Here is a 20,258-nt window from a genome sequence, read left to right as displayed (position 1 = left end):
AGTCAGACATGGGGTAGATGCTGAGGCTACAGACCTCATTTTAGGACAGATGACACATACTTCTTAAATCTGAGAACATCTACATGAATATGTTCATGCAGTTTTATGGTTTGTGTAGCAGTATTTGCTTTGAAAAATAGTAGGCAAATATAATGGATTTTACCATGAAGCTCTTAAATTATGCTGTATTTTAGGAATGAAGTGACTTCAGCAACTTTGTTAAAATAACAGATCCCTTTAAAGTACCTGGCCCAGATAGGCAAACTGATATTTTAAAAGTGGTCCATGGGCCGGCCCCGTGGCTTAGCGGTTAAGTGCGTGCGCTGCGATGCAGGCTGCCCGGGTTCGGATCCCGGGCGCACACAGACGCACTGCTTCTCCGGCCATGCTGAGGCCGCGTCCCACATACAACAACTAGAAGAATGTGCAACTATGACTTACAACTATCGCTTGGGGCTTTAGGGGAAAAATAAATAAATTAAAAGTGGTCCAATACTTTTTAATATGGTGACAAGGTAGAAATACATAGGTCCTGGGTCTTTTAATGTAAAAGTATCTCCAGTACTCCAATGATACTACAGGCCACCAACTGTAGTATCTAGAAAAATATTCCAGTTTGAACAAAACACTTAAAAATGTGTGAAAAAAATAATTTCATCACCTGGCCTGATTTTCAAAAGCCCTTAACTCTAAAAATGTGTGAGGAGGGAGCGGCCCAGTGGCCTAGTGGTTAAGTTACAGCGCTCGGGTTCAGCCACCTGGGGTTCACAGGTGCAGATCCCAGGTGCAAGACCTATGCACTCCTTATCAAGCCATGCGTGGCAGGTGTCCCACATAAAATAGATGAAGATGGACACAGATGTGAGCTTAGGGCCAATCTTCCTCAGCGAAAAGATGAGGATCGGCAACAGAGGTAAGCTCGGGGCTAATCTTCTTCACCAAAAAAAAAAAAGAAGAAGAATTAGGAAGTATTAAATTTTACCAAATTGTAGCTAACCTTTTTTTAAATAAATTGTTATAATGTTTGGGACTTTATCTTGGCAAAATTAGTGTGCATCTATGACATACAACTATCTACTGGGGCTTTGGGGGGAAAAAATAAATAAATTTAAAAAAAAAATTAGGGCTAATTTTCTACAATGAGGATAAGGACAAACAGCAAAATTATGACTGATGAGTATAATCCAAAAGAAATACAGTCATAGTTAGAATGTAGCAAAAAAAATACTTTTCTTTGAAACAGTAAATTTCAAAAGAGTTATATTTTAGAGGAATTGTCTGTGAGGGGGGAGAAATCAACCTTTTTATTCTTTCTAATAAAAATTATCATCATGAAATATTTACTTCACGTGGTTATTTTATGATATTAAATAAAGATGGGCTATAAAGATATGTCATTTTAGCCAGAAAGAATACAACTATTTCTCAATACTAACATAACTTATTACATAAATAAATGATTTGTAATTTTCTGCATTTCAATTACAAAATCGACCAGTGAGGTGAAATATCTTCATTCAATCCACAACTACTGAGGGCTGACTATGTGCCAGTCACAGTAGTTGCTAGGGATATAGTAGTGGGTAAAACAGACAAAAATTCCTATCTTTATAGAACTTGCATTCTAATGGGGAGACAATCAATAAAGAAGATAAGTAAATAAGTAAACTATACAGCGTTAGATAATGAAAAATGGTAAAGAAAAGAGTAAAGCAGAAATGGAGGGTATTGAAATTTTAGATAGGGTAGCCAGAGAAGGCCTCCCTGAACAAAAGTCCTGAGGCAATATTGTACTTAGGGCCAACAGCAACAGTGAGGAGGTGGTGGAGTGAGTTCAGAGAGCAGTAGATGAGGTCAAAGAGATAACAAGGACAGGGGAAATCATGTAGAAATTGTGGACCATTGTAAGAACTCTGGCTTTTATTCTGAAATGAGAGGCCGTTGAAGATTTTTGAGCTGAGTTAGGAGGCTATTACCATAATTCAGGCAAGAGACAATGGTGGAGTGGCCCAGGTTGGCTGCAGCAGAGGTGGTAACAGCTGGAGTCTAGATATATTTGGAAGATAGAAGCCAGATCAGAGGTAAAGCGTGAAAGAAACAGACTAGGTAAGGATGACTCTAAGGTTTTTGGCCTGAGAAACTGGAAGTACGGAGTTGCCATTTATTGAGAAAAGAAGACAGCAGAGGAGTAATTATCATGGGGGGAATATCAACAGCTCAATTTGGGTATGTCAAATTTGAGGTGCTTACTAGACACCTGGTGGAGATGTTAAGATGCAAATCCGGGGCATCACAGGAGAGGTCTAGTTTGGAAATTCAGAGGAATCAGTGTGTAGAGACACTATTTAAAGCCACGACACTGGGCCGGCCCCGTGGCTTAGCGGTTGAGTGCGCGTGCTCCACTGCTGGTGGCCCGGGGTTTGGATCCCGGGCGCACACTGATGCACCGCTTCTCCGGCCATGCTGAGGCTGCGTCCCACATACAGCAACTAGAAGGATGTGCAACTGTGACATACAACTATCTGCTGGGGCTTTGGGGGAACAAATAAATAAATAAATAATTTAAAAATAATAATAATAAAGCCACAACACTGAATGAGAACAAGAAAGTGTAGTTTAAAAAAAAATCTTCATCCAATTTGTGGATACAGATATATTTGGAAACAAATATTTTGGTAAACTTTAGTTCATTTCATTTCCTGCTTTAATCATTAATTAAATACTAAAGTGTTATCAACACTAAATACTTTTTGTAAGGATATTATACTGTGTCCTCAGATTCAGTTAACATTAGAACTATTGGAGGTAAAAGTTTCCACAACTCTTAATTTTGAATTGACAACATTAATTGGTTATTGGTTATTGGTAGTGTTGGTTAATTAATTAACCAACACCAACATCAGAGCTGAACACTTCTCCTTGGGGGGAAAGGAGAAAAAGAATTTGGATACCTCCTTCTAGTGTGATTACCCTTCTTTTCTCAGTTGTGTTTATTCCATTTGTCTCTTAGCCACCACACCTCATCAATTCTGGACTTTTTACTTGAACTCTACAATAAATATCTGTAATAATATTTCTCTTCTGATGCACACTCTCCTCCATGCTACATACATTCTGAGCTCTATTCTATATTTCAGAATATATGAGAAAACAGAGGCCCACTGATAAGATTTAATTTGTTCTTATCACACAGCCAGTTAATCAATGGGAAAGCCTAGCTTTTTGCATTTCTAATTTTTCTGCCTTTTCATCGAAAAGAATTTTGGAGATAAAGTTATTGAACAACTTTTTAAAATTTCATATGCTTATGAAGCAGCTTTGGATGGTATTTGTTTTACATGACTTTGGCTTACAGATGAATTCTTTCCGATTCCTTATTTAACTTAAAGGAAACAAGGATTCCAGAGGACCCTAAATTGTTCTAGCAGGGCCAGGTGAAATGTTGGGTCAGAGTAGGTAGCAATTATACTGCTCCAGGGTTACCAGAATATCAAAAAGCATCATTCCTAGAGTAAATGGCTTAAAGCAGCCGCAGACCTAAGGGGGTCCAGTAGGCCTGCTTTAGTTCAAGGCTTTACCAAAATACTCCCAAAGCCCCTCTTCAGCAAATGAAGAGACTTTCACTGGGGTATAATACAGTTTGTCAACTCAACTCATTTGTTAAGATTTATTAACTTGAAAAATTTTTAAGTAAGAATTTTCATTTGGCTATTTTAGTTTTGCCCTTTGCTTTAAAATCAAAGCCATGCAACTCAGCTTTATTTTTTTCCAAATTAATACCACAAAACTTTATTCCATTTAAAACCCAGGAATATATAATGTGCTAAATATACTAACCAGAATAGGGTCATTAAAAAGTTACACTTCAAAGATACTTTGGCAGCATGAAACAATGCAGCATATTTAAGAAGGTCTTAGATTTGAAAGAAGCAGATGTAAGAACTTAGAACACAACAATCAAAAACAGAATTTCCAAAGCAGTCTGTAGCCAAAAGCATGGAAGCACAAAAAATATAATTAGATTCTGCAGATCCAGTCTAGGGCCAGAAGACGCACAGGCAATCTTTGTGTGTGAATTGTTAGGGAGGGGATGGCTTTGGTACACACAGCTTTTAGTAATCTCTCCTCTGTTCCCCACCAAACTGAAAAAGTACTCATCACATATACTTTCTCACTTCTCAATCATGCAACAAATAGCATTATGGCTTCTGCTTACGTTCTCCCAAATTTGCACTCCAATAAAACCGCCATCACAAAAGTTATAAAGTTTTCCAAATTACCAAATGTAGTTGTTTTTCATCTTCACCTTTTGTGATCCATTTGGAGCATATGGCTCTACTTACCACCCTCAAACCTCAAGTCTTGAGCTGCTTCAATTCTGCTTTACTGAAATGCTTTTTCCTCATTCTGCTCCCAAGCACCTACCTCTCTCTTTTCCCACTAGAAAGTACTTTCAGAGCAGTAACTGCATGGTAGAATGTTAGGCCATCATGGCCTAATATAATTCTTTTTGTGTGTGTGTGTGTGTGAGGAAAATCAGCCCCGAGCTAACATCCTCCTCTTTTTGCTGAGGAAGACCGGCTCTGAGCTACCATCTATTGCCAATCCTCCTCCTTTTTTTTTTCCCCCAAAGCCCCAGTAGATAGTTGTATGTCATAGTTGCACATCCTTCTAGTTGCTGTATGTGGGACGCCGCCTCAGCATGGTCGGAGAAGCGGTGCGTTGGTGCGCGCCCAGGATCCGAACCCGGGCCGCCAGTAGCGGAGCGCGCACACTTAACCGCTAAGCCACGGGGCCGGCCCAAGACATTACTTTTCATTTGCGTCACTGGATCAAAACCTGGCTGATCATCAGAATCCCCTGAGAAGATTTTTAGAAACAGATTTGTAGGCCCCTGGAATGTGCATTTTTTTTTTTTTACAATTTTATTTATTTTGTGTGTGTGTGTGTGTGTAAGATCAGCCCTGAGCTAACATCCAGTGCCAATCCTCCTCTTTTTTTTTTTTTTGTGAGGAGATCAGCCCTGTGCTAACATCTGCCAATCCTCCTCTTTTTTCTTGAGGAAGACTGGTCCTGGGCTAACATCCATGCCCATCTTCCTCCACTTTATATGGGACGCCGCCACAGCATGGCTCGACAAGCGGTGCATCAGCACAGCAGAGCGCGCACACTTAACCGCCTGTGCCTCTGGGCTGGCCCCCCAATCCTCTTCTTTTTGCTGAGGAAGATTGGCCCTGGGCTAACATCCGTGCCCATCTTCCTCTACTCTATATGGGATGCTGCCACTTGACGGCATGGCTTGACAAGCAGTACATCGGTGTGCGCCAGGGATCTGAACCCGAGAACTTCGGGCCACTGAAGTGGAGCGTGCACACTTAACCCCTAGGCCACCAGGCCGGCCCTGGAACCTGCATTTTTAATGACCTCTCCAGATGACCCCTAAATTTGAAAAACATTGATATACATCAGTGGTTCTCAAACTTTAGGGTGCATCAAACGTTAGCAGAATCAATTGCAGGGCTTATTAAAGCACATTGCTGGGCCTCCCCTCCAGTTTCTTAGCTCTGGAGCGGTGCTGGAGAATATGCATTTCTAACCAATTCCCCTGTGATACTAGCTGCTGGTCTGAGGCCCGCTGTTTGAGAATCACTGATTTAGATCTTGGCTGTAACCGCTCAATTGCTCTTCCTGCCTCAGGCCCTTCCCTCTCTAATCCAGGCTCCCTGCTGCATGGGAGGAGTTCTCTTTCTAAAGCACAGATCCGATCACGAGTTCATTTATGGAAAACATCTTTCACAGTGACTGGCCAATAGCAGATGCTCATAAAAGTCTACCAAATTTAAAAATACCATTCATATTAACAACAAAAAACTTTAGTTACTCCCTGTGGCCTGGCTCAGCAAATACGACTTTCATAATTTTCATAATTTAGCCCCAATATCCAAGTACACCTTCCCTCCACTTCTTCTACCCCCACCCCTGCACCCTCCATTGGCCAAAGTAGACTACTCACTATTCTCCGCATATTTGTACCACCTACCACCTTTTGTATTTTAAAATATAAATATTATATTTCAAAATTATTACCACATGCCCCAAGTATCCTAGGAATTCTTAGACAGAAACTGGACTATCTTCACTTACAATCTATGTTCACAAGAACATTATATAATAGTGTCCTCAAACTAAAAATCTCCCTAAAAAACATATATATACATTATTATAATTCTATTTTCATAACTTCCACGTTATTTCTTAAGCAGGCCCTAATTTCTATGACATCAGAAATAATTTAGCAAGTGTGTCATATTTAGTATACTTTTTTCCAGGCAATAAAAGCTCTCATTTAAAACAATATTGCCCTCATATCAAAAAAAATTCAAATACATACTTCATTTCATCTCCAAAACCTAGTGAGGTAGGCAGAGAAGACAGATTTAAGATGAGAGATTAAAGTTGATTCAAGTTGCACTGCTAATAAGTGATAGAGCTCATTCTCAAACCCAGGCCTTTCGGCTCCACAAAACTTCTCTATAGTATCATGTCCTATCACAAACTTACTTGGTAAATTTTACTGTCTCAAATGGAAAAAAGTTTTTTTGTATAAAGTAGTAGTACTCTAGTTCCAATATCTAAAATAGATGCTATCTTCAGGCTGGGACCCTCTGGCTGCACTTTGCCCTGCACATGTGTTTTGTTTGGCTCGTATAATGTTTTTAATTTTAATTAATCACCATATTTAAAATTGGTTACACACTAATAATCCAGATTTTTGGCTTTTCTTTAAAGGAGTCAGAAGCACATCCATTTGGATGGCTACCATTAAAAAAACCAACAGAAAATAACAAGTGTTGGTGAAATGTGGAGAACCCTTGTTGGTAAAAATGTAAAATGGTGCAGGCACCACGGAAAACAGTATGGCACAGCAACTAGCAGGATGTGCAACTATGACATACAACTATCTACTGGGGCTTTGGGGGGAAAAAAAGGAGGAGGATTGGCAATAGATGTTAGCTCAGCAAAAAGCTAACAGCTTCCTCAGCAAAAAGAGGAGGATTAGCATGGATGTTAGCTCAGGGCTGATCTTCCTCACACACACACACTCACAAACAGTATGGCAATTCCTAAAAAAATTAAAAAGAGAATTGCTCTATGATCCAGCAATCCTACTTCTGTGTACATACCCAAAAGAATTCAAAGTAGGATCTTGAGCAGATATTTGTACAACCATGTTCATAGCAGAATTATTCACAATAGCCAAAAAATGGAAGCAACTCAAGTGTCCATCAACAGATGAATGAACAAAATGTGGTATATACATACAATGGAATATTATTCAGCCTTGTAAGGAAGGAAATTTTGGCACAGGCTACAAGATGGATGACTCTTGAGGACATTCGTTATGTTAAATAAGCCAGTGACAAAAAGACAAATACCACTTATACGAGTTATCTAGACAAATTCACAGACAGAAAGTAGAATGGTGGTTGCCAGGGGCTGGAGAAGGAGGGACTTGGGGAGCTGTCGTTTAATGGGTATAAAGTTTCCGATTTGCAAGATGAAAAAGTTCTGGAGATGGGTTGTACAACATGCATATACTTAACACTACTGAACTGTACACCAAAAAACAGTTAAGATGACAAATTTTTTTACTGCAAATAAAAATTTTAAAAATTATAAAATAAAATTTAAAACATTAAAAATATTTTTAAAAATAAGTCAGATGAATCAGCATTGGAGCCATCAGTCATCCAAGCTATCAATTAGCTGAAGCTGAAGAGCAGTTTCCTTTAACACTGTAGGCACTCTCCAGCACCACCAGCTCCAAACTCCCCCAGGTTTCTCCCCGGCACTGAGGCCAAAGTGTCAACTGTCAACTCTTTTCCAGTTTTCAGTGTCTATTCTTCACCTGGTTTTCTTCTCTCATTTCTGTTACTTTGTAGGCCACGGCTAGTACTTGAATTTGCATCCCCTTCTCTAGCTCATGAATTTATAGGACCCTTGAAAGATCTTGCTCATTACTTCCTAATCTGTCCTATGAATTCAAAAATAAAAATCACATATATAATTTTTTCAGCCAGCTCTGGTGGGCTAGTGGTTAAGATTCGGCACCCTCACCGCAGTGGCCCAGATTTGTTTCCCAGTCAAGGAACCACAGTACCGTCTGTCGGTTGTCATCCTGTGGCTGCTGCATGTTGCTGGGATGCTGAAAGCTCTGCCCCTGGTACTTCAAATACTGGCAGGGTCACCCACGGTGGACAGGTTTCAGCGGAGCTTCCAGACTCAGACAGACTAGGAAGAAGGACCTGGCCACCCAATTCCAAAAAAATTGGCCATAAAAACTAATAGCAGCAAAGCACTGTCTGCTACAGCGCCGGAAGATGAAAGGATGGCATAAAAAGACCAGGCAGGGTTCCACTCTGCTGTACACAGGGTCACTAGGTGTCAAAATCAACTCAATGGCACTAACAACAAATATAATTTTTTCACCTTAACTAGTCTTTATACAAAAACAATTCCAAAGAAGATGCTATTTATGGCCTGACACAGGATTGTAATGTCAAGTCTTATTTTATTTAGCTATTTTAAAAACACAGTTACTTAAAAAACTCCACAACAGAATCAGTTTGAAATGTACTGGTTGGATTATTCAAGAACTCTGAGTTGTTCTGTTTATACACTTAACCATTAACTTTACTTTAAAAAAAAACTTGTTTACGTGATTGTTTCCGCTATTTGACTGTGAGCTTTTTTGTGTGTGTGTGTGTGTGAGGAAGATTAGCCCTGAGCTAACATCTGTTGCCAATCCTCCTCTTTTTGCTGAGGAAGATTGGTCCTAGGATAACATCTGTGCCCATCTTCCTTTACTTTATATTGTATGCCGCCACAGCATGGCTTTACAAGTGGTGCATTGGTCTGAGCCTGGGATCGGAACCTGCGAACCCCAGGCCGCAAAAGCGGAACGTGCGCACTTAACCGCCATGCCACCGGGCCAGCCCCTAGACTGTGAGCTTCTTGAGGGCAGAAAATATATCTTATTCATCCTTATATTTCCCAGGCTGTACCAGGGTGTTATGGAACACAGTAGACGCTCAGGTGACATGCTCTCACTCCTATATTCTCAATCTGCAGATTTTTGCAATTATTTTTACACAAAGCAATAAAATTAAACTAATTTTTACCCTAAGCAATAAAACTAACCTGCTACTGTGCCGTGCACACTGATTACTACCAGAAGCGTTGTTTTTAAATGAAGCATAGCAATATTTCAGCATTTCTTTTTTCCTATTCTTACAAAATAAACACAAATCATTCTATCAACTCCTTGTGTTATAAAGTTTTATTCTCAAAGGTATTCTGCATTTTTCATTAATTTCTAAATACTGCTCAAAACTTTCCCTGCAATATCTTATATAAGACAAAGCAGTTCTACAAATAACACATATACTTATTCTACCACAGTACACATAAAATTGGTACTTATTTTCAAAGGTACGTGGTCTTACATACTGATCTAAATATATATAACAGCAACCATCCCCCAGTATCTATCTGGCTCACTTCTGAAATGACTAAAACAGTGTTAGGTCTTTGGAACTCCACTTCTGTATGATAAATAAATTCATATGATAAATTAATTCTGATCTCTAATACCATTCAACCTTAAAAAGTAGCTTCTTACCTCTCCAAGATGGCAAGGAGAGGTAAAGAATTAGAAGCTAGCCAACTTGGTTTTAAATCCTGTTTCCATCACTTTTGAGTCAAGCTCCTTAGCTTTCTCCATCTGTAAAATCAGGAAACCTCCTTTGCTGGATTGTTATAAAGACTGAGTGAAAAATACATAAAAGGGACAGTCAACATGTTTGATTCCTTCTCTGCTCATTTATCTAAGACTCTTAGTTACTCAGGACATTTTTATTTGGCGTGGTATTAATTTGCATCTACATTAATAATTTATTACCTTGGCCGGCCTGAATTACCGGGTATTAACCTAAACCTAAAAGCCAAACAGCAGAAAAAATTCTCTGATATTTCTCAGAGATCACATCCAACTTGAAGCTAAAAAACAAATTAAGAAATTATGTATCTATATATAGATGTTATTATTTAAGAAACGTAGTTACTTACGAAACAACAATTTTTACATATGTTTGTGTCAGATATTAGAACTGTGTTAGACATTTGAATTACATCTAATGTAAAAACAAAAGGTATCTTCAGAGAGTGTGAGCTCATTAGGTTTCAGGATTGAAAGGAAGAGGTTTAGGTTATTTTGGTTTTTAAGGCCATTAGTTATGAAAAGATTTCCATCACCTTTCACTTAAACATCAGAATCTTTAGAGCTGAGCTTTCCCTTACGGTGTTTTCCTGACAAACTTCCTCGTCTCATAAACAGTTGAGCAAAACAGAGTGATAAAGGGATGGAACGAGACTCATACACTCTTTTGTGTAATTGAACTCTATATTTTATGCCAGTTATATAGGCTCAGTATGTTAAGACACCTCTTGGGAAAAATATGGCTATTTTCTTAACATTGTAAACTTTATTCCTGTATATAAAGTCTAGGTTTTATTAGATATTTCTGAATCCTAAAATAACAATATTAGGATATGCCTCATTTTAGCCTTTAAATAATTGCATGATAAAATAGCATAAGTTGATATAAAGCTAAAACACAAAGTAAGTACATATTTCTAACGTAAAGGAGAGGAGTGTTGTGTTTCTTTTTGTACAGCCAAAACGTTCCCCAAACTGTGCACCAGGGTACCCTAGTAAATGCCACAGGATATTTTACATTTTTGAGGGAAACACATCTGTTGGACACAACACAAACTACTAGCTCAAGGTAGTTTACATTTTCAATATTAGTACTGTGTTTCTTTCCACAACATTGTATCTTGCAAAACTGGATTTCCAGCAGTTGTAATAAAAAGTACTGTGCAAAAAGCATAGCGGAACAAGAAATGATACTGGCAGAGTCCAACCTGATTCCAAGATTTGAAATTGTGCAGTGTCCACAGTTACCAGTGCTTATGACATAAATTCTTATTAGTTTTTTGGAACTAACTGCTTAATAAATGGAAGTATTAGGCATTTCTTTCAGTCTAGGTGTGCTGTGAAAAATTACTGAAACACTAAAGGGCACCATGAGCTGAGAAAGTATTGGGAACATCTGTGGTATAGGCAAGAAATACACTAAAACCGAAAACATTTTGTTGTTCATTTTCTACCTAAGAAATTTTCCAAATAGTCATATAAGAAGGGGAAAAAATATATACAAACATACATACAAAGTTTGGATTTTTATTGAAATCTTGTGTCAGGTATCAAACAAAATCTGCTTTCTTCAGATAAAAATATTCTCTCAGATGTCTCCAGATAACTGCTAAGTCTAAATTGGTCCTTCAATGTCTCATTTTATTTTTATTGTCCTCATGAAATGTTCATATACACTTAGGATGTTCCCAAAAGAATTTTCATCGTGTAAAAGACCGTACATGACGACCTCTACCACTGCCTCCACTAACAAACTTTCCTCTTGAGCCTCCACTGCCACTATTTGCACTTGCCCAGGAAGGCCCAAGTCCCCCACGACCTCTGGAAGCACGGTCACGAGGACTTGGTCGGTAGCCTATAAAAGAAAAAGAATATGGTTTTTAGTTGCAACATCCTTTCCTTCCTCATATATAAATACTAATCTATAAACACTGAGCTCACATCAAGACAGGAATTACGGTAGTCCCCCCTTATCTGCAAAGGATACAGTCCAAGACCTCTAGTCGATGCTTGAAACTGTAGATAGTACCAAATCCTATATGTATAATGCTTTTTCCTATACATACATACCTATGATAAAGTTTAATTTATAAATCAGACAATAAGAGATTAACAACAGTAACTTCTCTCTGGCATGTGTGAATTGCCAAGATCACTACTCTTACACTTTGGGGCCATCATTAAGTAAAATAACAGTTACTTGAACACAAGCACTGCAATACCATGACAGTCGACCTGATAACCAAGACACATAGTAAGTGACTAATGAGTGGTAGCACGCAGAGTGTGCATACGCTGGACAAAGGGATGATTCACATCCCAGGAGGGACAGAGTGGGATGACAAGATTTCATCATGCTACTCAGAACAGCGAGGCAATTTAAAACTTATGAATTGTTTATTTCTGGAATTTTCCATTAAATATTTATGGACTGTGGTTGACCACAGGTAACTGCAGTTTTGCCGCAGAAAGCAAAACCGTGAGTAAAGGGGGACTACTGTATTCTTTGCTCCTTTAAAATCCATGCACAAGTTCTGTGAATGTGCTGACAACCACTGAATTCCCCACTTTAAACAAGTAAATTGTATGAAATGTGAGAATTACATCTCAAAGTTGTTACCAAAAAATGTGCATTTGAAACCAAAAGCTACTTCTGAACAGAATAATTCTGGACTGGATATAGTAATGTTTTAGGGAAAAAAAGCTTAGATGCTTACATATACAAGACAATACTGTAAACAAAAGTAGAATATACTCTGTAAGGATATCTGTTATTAAAATACTTTGGTCAAAAAGGTACCTTAAGGATTGGCTTTCATTATTGAAATATAAAAACAAAACACATCACCATGAAACCGCTCAGATTATACACATAGCTCAGAACCTAAAATTTTGACTATTTCTACAGAAGACATACATTGGGCACTCATTCACAAATATAAAATTAAACTGCCTTTAGAATTATAAGTCTACATTCTAAAATATTCTCTCCCAGAATGAGAGTATACGACACTCAACAATTTGAAAAGGAGGATTCGCCTCCCTCTCTCGGCAATATCAAGTGGGAAGGATGGATACCTGTAGAACTAAGTGGTCGTAATGGTGGAAGAGGGCCCCTGTTAAAATTGCTCTGGCCTCCGCGACTTTCATTGTAAGTTCCTCGAGGCGTATTCTGAGCACTCCAACTGGAGCCTCTTGTTCCCTCCCGACGACTGTAGTTTCCTAAACACAGGCAATACAATCAAAATCTACTTTCTTCACAACTTCAACTGCATTAAGGAAGATTTGGCAGGTTTTTCTTAATCTTCAAAAGTAACGGAAGAGAACTATGAAATATCGTAAAGGAAATATACTATAAAGTGGCAGCATCATATGTGGTGAGGAGCAGATTCTCTGGAACCAGTCTGCCAGGGTTCCAATACTGGTTCTGCCACTTATTTTTATGTGTCCTGGTCAGCTGAATGACAGTTTTCTCTTCTGTAAAGTGAGGGTACTAACAGAACCTACCTGATGTTTAAAACATGTTTTAAAAAAAAATTCCTCTTTCCTTAGTTTACCCTTGTTTTACTGATCCTTTTACATCCTGTGGCAGCTGAGTGGGAGGGGACACTCTTACTAGAATATTTGGGCTGGCAAGTGACACCACTTCTGCTCTGAGAAAAGATGGAGACTTTTTCAAGCTATGTTTTAAAATCATAAAAAACAGAGTCTCCCGCTGGAGATAAGATATATGTTGGGTTGATATGCGAGAACTACACGTGAAGTGCTCATAATAGTTCCTAACGCAGCTATGTGAGTGTTTATTAACGTGAACTCTTATTCTCTTTCACTCCCACCCTCCTAACTCAGTAGCATGAAAACATGTCATCAATGCACTAGTGAAGTATAATTTCTATATGTATACTCAGAGAGTTTCTAAAACCTTGAGACAATTTAAAACATTTAACACAACATTAGGAAGCAAGTAGATAAGAGAATCAATGGTGAACTACACAGAACAATCCTAAGGAAATTGTTAAGTATAGTTGTGAAAATAATGTATGGATATTATTCAGAAAAGATAAACACAATTCACAGTGTAAAAAGGAAAATAACTAGCCAAGACTTCTTTTAAACTCATCACGAAATGTGCAATTAATCAAAGGTTAACGTAAAGATTTTTTTCTATCCAATAAAGTACTCTGCAAATAGTACCTTTGCTCTAGAGGAAGCTTCATTGTAGTAACAGAAAAATACTTATCTGAATCACTTCCATCTAAATCACTTCTACTCAATATTCTAATATTCCAATATTCTAACCCATTAGAAACATATATAAGTAGTTACCTTTTGAAGCAGGTGGTGTGAAAAACCTATTCTGACTGTGAAAAGCACCCCGTCCTCCTCGATTGCCTGAAAATCCACCACGAGAAGAAATCTTCTGTGATACTTTGAGTGGCCGTTTTGGTGGGGGTATTCCATCTTGAGGGACCACTTCTTTACTTTCAGCTGCAACAAAGTCATCCACGTGCATAGATGGTGGTCTGCTTGTGTTCTGTTTTCTCTGACGAAAAATATCATGGGGTCGTATACCCTGTCCAAATCCTCCCCTGCCCCTTCCTCTCGGTGGTGGCACAACATGAGCTCGTTTGGCAGGTTCAATGTATTCAGATTTTCCACTATTAAAACAAAGATACTCCATGAAAACTTTTCTTTCTTTCATATTTCCAATGAAAATATATCAATCTTGGCAATACTGAAAACTACATTTCAATTATTTATTCCAATAGTGTTAACTTACCAAATATCTCTATTCCTTTCCAGGGAAATACAACAAAACTAGCTAAGAGTGGTACGCACATTTATTGATATGACTAACAATTATTTAAAATAATCTAGTTCACCTCTTGTTCAAATATTCCAAACTCTCATAAAGTAGAACAATATAACAAACGTACTGGGTATGTCCTGGCCAAATTATTATCTTTAAAACAAATTCCAAACAATATTCACGATTGAATTATGTCAACTTCCTTTTTTCTTTAATGGTCATATCTCTATCTTAAAATATATTAAAATAAATAAGCTTACATGACGACAATCAAGATCTTCAGTAGAATAAATTTTACCTTGAAGTTATAAAGGTCTCATGCTTATGTTTCCCAAGTTTGAATCCTTTAGTAGTCTTGGTTCTCCCTGGAGATGATGGTTCTGACAAAAATGAGCGCTCTAATTCTGAGTGCAAGTCAAAGTCACTACAGCATTTTTCAGAGAGCTCAATTAAGTCCACCTTTACCTGCAGTCATAAAAATGAAACAAAATGAAAAATACACCTTAAATGTAACTATTAATATTTGATTACAGAAATTCTTATTTCTTATAAATTATATCTGACTTTCATATAAATTATAGATCTGCCTCTTTCCTTCATCTTTTCAAAAAGCAACATCATTAGTAGTTAAAAAAAATTTCAGGAATTCAGCTGCTTGGCGGGGGGATGGTATTCCTCCTCAAAGAAGGGCTGTTAATCTGGGAGACTTCTGCTACCTGACAAGGGACTTCTTTATATAAATTAACTATGTAGTATCTCCAGAACTTTTCCAAAAGAATCTGAAAATAACATTCTGCAAGCCTTGTATAGTCAACATGATTATTATAAAAGGATTTTGTGCCACAGATCTCAAAGTTCTATGCATTTAATGAGGTTCCAAACTAAGCTTACTTTCAAAGAAATGAAAATTACATTTATTTGGGTTTTACTCAGATTTATCAAACGTAAAAAACCTAAAATTTCCCTAAACCACATTAAGGTCAAGATCTTCACTGCAATTCAACATAAAGTTATTAAAAAACAACAACTTCTAAAAAAAATATTTTAGACCTGAGATGCCAAATATGGTAGGCCACTAACCACATGTGCCTATTTAAAATTAAATTAAAATAAAATTCAGCTCATTAGTCACACTAGCAACATTTTATTGCTCAACAGTCACATGAGGTTAGTGGCTACTGTACTAGACAGGGCAGATTAAGAATATTTCTGTCACTGAATAATGTTCTATTAAATGGCGCAGTTCTAAAGACTCATTGAATAATTTACACTAAAAAAGAAATGAATTCCTTAATGCAATTTTAGTTGAGTTGTATGTGATATTTTAAAGAAGGAAAAGGAGCCCTCGATACATTAAATACACCTTAAAGGTGAACCAAATCATTCTTTTAGTCTTATTGCATATGGTGAAAACTAGCATTTTTTGGTCCAGGGAATATCCAAACATATTTATTTCTTTGATCAAGAAAAAAACCCAATATATGGTACAATAAGATGTGGTTAAAAACATCTTTCCTAATACATCTCTGAGAAGCACAAAGCAGACTGCAGTGAATTTTAAATCTTTAACTGCACTCTTACCTACTCAGCATTATGTTTAAGAATGTCAATTCCCATTTATACCATATTATTATTATTTTTTTGTGTGTGAGAAGATCAGCTCTGTGCTAACATCTGCCAATCCTCCTCTTCTTTTGCCGAGGAAGACTGGCCCTGGGCTAACATCCATGCCCATCTTCCTCCACTTTATATGGGATGCCGCCACAGCATGGCTTGCCAAGCAGTGCGTCGGTGCACGCCCGGGATCCGAACCGGCGAACCCCTGGCCGCCGCAGCAGAGTGCGCACACTTAACCGCTTGTGCCACCAGGCCGGCCCCTCTATATTATTTTAACAAATATACTCTTCACATTTCCCCAAATTAACAGCAGATACAACACCACCATCCTTTCCTTAAACCCAAATACAGGAATGAATTGTCATTTTGTGAGATACTTTTCTCTACTCTATACCCTATAAACATAAGAAAACAAAGTGCTTCAGAGTACTTATGCAAAAATGTTATTTTTCCCTGAAAAGTCTCATTCTCAAATATACAGATCACCAACTAGAGAGAAGCAAAACAAGTAGCATAAAAAATAGAGTCCTGGACACCACTGAGTGGGTGATTAACAAAAATAATGCAGTACTGGTCCCCAAGAGACTTTTAACAGTCATATAACATGTAACCTATTTTAGTGCTAACAACACACAAAGGAATAAAAAAATATCAACAATAACGTTTTTCTAAATACTTAATAATAAAATTACTTATACCAAATCCAGATCTGTATCAATCTCTTCAGCCTGAAATGGAGTGAACCACATAGATTTCAACTGATCATCCATGACATCGGCTAGCACATAAGCAGTCCTAGAACAGGAAAGGTATTTGGTAAAAAGTAGAATTCCAAAATCAAACATTTTACCCTATCTTCTAATTAAAATCTGTGGACAGTACAATTAAAAATGTTATCCTCTAAAGTACTAGTAAAATTAGCATTTAAAAAGACTCATTCAAAAAGCTCTTTAAGAATTAAGTATCCTTTAATGGAAACTTGCAGTAAAAGAAAACAGAGCCCTGGTTTTATTTCAAAAAGCCAAGTTTATTACATTGTACCAACGTGCACAGAAACTGCCAATATTTAATTTTTCTAAATTTAGAGAATAATTCCATCACATTGCAGAGTCATTATGCTCCAAAAGTACAGTGCTCCAAAGATCAAGAGGCATATATCCTCTAGACCAGGGACCAATAAACTGTGGTCTCCGTTCTACTGGCCTTTTTTGTTCAGCCTCTGAGATAGGAATGGTTTGTATATTTTACAAGTTTTTTTAAAAACCAAAAGAAACAACAAAAAGCTACAGAAGAATATGCAACAGAGGCTGAAGGTGGCCTGCAAAGCCTAAAACTTTTACTATCTGGCCCTTTACAGAAAAATACTTTGTTGGCCCTCTCTAGACCCCAGTAATATCTACTCAACCACAAAACATTGCTTGTTTTACCTATTATTAAACAGATTCTGGAGAGATTCTGGAGCTGAAAGTACTGGTTCTACATCCTGGTCACCAAGAGGTAAAGGATCACCTGATGACTCCAGCATTTGCTTAAGTCCAACTACATTGTCCAACAAAGAATCCAGATTGTCATCATCTTTTGAATGTTCCTAGATACAAACAAAAGCAGAATAAGAAGCTGCAGGTAAAACTTGAACATTTATGCCCATGATCTACTGACTATTTAGTAGAAAAGACTGTATTATTTCATTTATTAAGAAATTTGGAGCACTATCAAGAAATTATCAACTTAACATTAAACATATTAAAATAAAACAAACACCAAAAACACTTGTCATTATTTCTAAAGAATGGTAGCAGGGGGCCCCCAGCATCCAAACAATAGACAATTCAAAAATTACTGCCTTCATTAAGATTCATAACAGCATGGAGGACTTAATCCAAATTATTAATTTAAAGAGTTATTTCAAACAGTATAAATACCCAACTGAGGGTTCACTATTTAAAAAGGTCACTACAAAAAACCTGTACTAGTCAAATTGAGAAGAACATATGTCTTGGGAATGAACTGTTTTAATTTTGTTTCTGTTTTTGTTTTTCTTTTTTTACCAAAACAAGCTTCTCTAGTTCAAGGAACAAATTTTCTGGACTTTCTTCTTTGCTTTGTAGAAGCTGTTTTAACTCTGCAGCATTAATACTCATCGTCCGTGATGGATGAGCTCCCTCTCCTTCCATGAGACCACTATCATCTCCACAACATCCCTGTAAATGTCACACACAAGTTAAATTTAAGAGCAGAGAAGTTTGCAAAGATGCTTCCAAACTTATTCAGATATTTAAGCCATTTGCTGCAATCTTCCCCTCAATGTTTTGGTTTTACATCAGGACAAATGGCTAATGTTAAGAAGGATTTTGTCAGCTCAAAGATGAAATAAGTTTTCTTTGTGTAATACTCACAAAATAAATAGGTAAACACAAGTATTCAATTTACTGGCACCAAGATTTCTCAACAAAAATATCCAATGGCAAATACACTGGCACTTGCAGAACATATAATATACTGATTGACACTCAAGAGTGAATAAAATGCCTGCTATAACAAAGAATTGCTGGAACTTGAATTTATCTTTCCAGAGATAAGGCAAACAACTAGAGAAAACAGTGACTATGATATTTAAGATTATATTCTGTCATGTAGAAAAATTAATATTTTCTGCTTTAAAAAGTATGCCACATAATAAAATGAACTTTGGAGTGAAATAATTAAACACTAGAAAATTCATCCAGTAAAACAAATCTTAGCTCATGACAATAAATCCAACACATGAAAGAACACTTAAGTAGTTTCAGATCTTTAGAACACAGCCCTGTTTTAGATGGCTCAAAATGAAAATGGTCTCTCAGGAGACTATACTCACCAATCTAGATGCAGGACTTAGTATTTTTAAATAGACATTAACAACTAAAATTTTGTTTGGAGTTCCTACTATTTGCCCTATAACTAGACACATTTCAATGAAAATTATTATCATTAGATTCCTGCTCAAACTGATATTGTGCCTGAAGCATACTTGTTCCTTTCAAAAAACACTAGACTGAGGAAGTCACTTATTGCATTAAGAGAGAGGGCATACAGTTTTTTTGGTTTTTTTTTTTTGTGAGGGAGATCAGCCCTGAGCTAACATCTGTGCTAATCCTCCTCTTTTTGCTGAGGAAGACCGGCTCTGAGCTAACATCGATTGCCAATCCTCCTCCTTTTTTTCTTCCCCAAAGCCCCCCAAAGCCCCAGTAGATAGCCGTATGTCATAGCTGCACATCCTTCTAGTTGCGGGCATACAGTTTTAATGAGAAATTCAATAAACTATTATGTCTACAAGGGTTTTATTTGCTGTGTTTGAGATGAGGGTGAAGGGTAGGTTGATGATGGTTGAGCCTATGTTTTATGTAAAAAAATTAAGGTAAATAAGTTAAAAATAATCAGAATGCACTGACAGAAACCGACTATGAAGAATTCTCTTTAAAGGAACTGTCCCCTAAATGATAATAAAATATATAAACTAACAGACTAAACATATTTTATAGAAATAAGTATATTAAACAGATTACAAACTATCAAGGCTTCTATCTGGCTTCTTTCCTCACTCCTAGTTACTTATACCACTTTCATTGAGAGAAGGGAAGTTGAGTATAGCTGAATCAGAAAGTATTACAATGATTATTATTTTTAAAGGTCAGAGAAAACAGAGCAAAGTAATCACTTAAAAAAAAAAGAGAGAGGAGGAGAACTTATGTCCACACAAAAACCTGCACACGATGTTTATAGCAGCTTTGTCCATAACTGCCAAAACTTAGAAGGAACCAGGATGCCCTTCGCTCAGTGAACGGATAAATAAAATGTAGTACCGTCCAGACAATGGAATATTATTCAACACTAAAAAGAAATGAGCTAACAAACCATGAAAAGATATGGAAGACTTGCTCCATACTATATGATTCCAATTATGTAACATTCTGGAAAAGGCAAAACTATGGGGACAGTAAAAAGACCAGTGGTTGCAGAGGTTAGGGGGAAAGGATGAATAGGTGTAGCACAGAGGATTTTTAGGGCAATAAA

General features: G+C 37.2%; 1 protein-coding gene across 2 annotated transcripts in view; it reads right to left on the bottom strand.

Annotated features, from left to right (window-relative positions):
* Nucleotides 1-11,285: 11,285 nt before the first annotated feature.
* Nucleotides 11,286-20,258, bottom strand: part of VIRMA (vir like m6A methyltransferase associated) — a 59,005-nt gene continuing 50,032 nt past the window's right edge. Inside the window, exons 18-24 of one of the 2 annotated variants that reach the window (XM_004431173.3) lie at nucleotides 18,254-18,406; nucleotides 17,633-17,793; nucleotides 16,904-17,000; nucleotides 14,887-15,053; nucleotides 14,105-14,436; nucleotides 12,857-13,000; nucleotides 11,286-11,633 (exon numbers count right to left, since the gene is read on the bottom strand). In XM_004431173.3, coding sequence (XP_004431230.1) covers nucleotides 11,479-11,633; nucleotides 12,857-13,000; nucleotides 14,105-14,436; nucleotides 14,887-15,053; nucleotides 16,904-17,000; nucleotides 17,633-17,793; nucleotides 18,254-18,406 — 1,209 coding nt within the window. In that variant the 3' untranslated portion in view covers nucleotides 11,286-11,478. The remainder of the gene's footprint in view (nucleotides 11,634-12,856; nucleotides 13,001-14,104; nucleotides 14,437-14,886; nucleotides 15,054-16,903; nucleotides 17,001-17,632; nucleotides 17,794-18,253; nucleotides 18,407-20,258) is intronic. The other variant, XM_014788062.2, reaches the window with a different exon arrangement.

Source organism: Ceratotherium simum, chromosome 23 (genome assembly GCF_057802395.1).
Source record: "Ceratotherium simum simum isolate JZ-2026a chromosome 23, ASM5780239v1, whole genome shotgun sequence".
In the NCBI taxonomy this organism is placed as follows: Eukaryota; Metazoa; Chordata; class Mammalia; order Perissodactyla; family Rhinocerotidae; genus Ceratotherium; species Ceratotherium simum.
The sequence above is the reverse complement of the archived record's forward strand: the minus strand, read 5'-3'. Positions and strand labels throughout refer to the sequence as shown.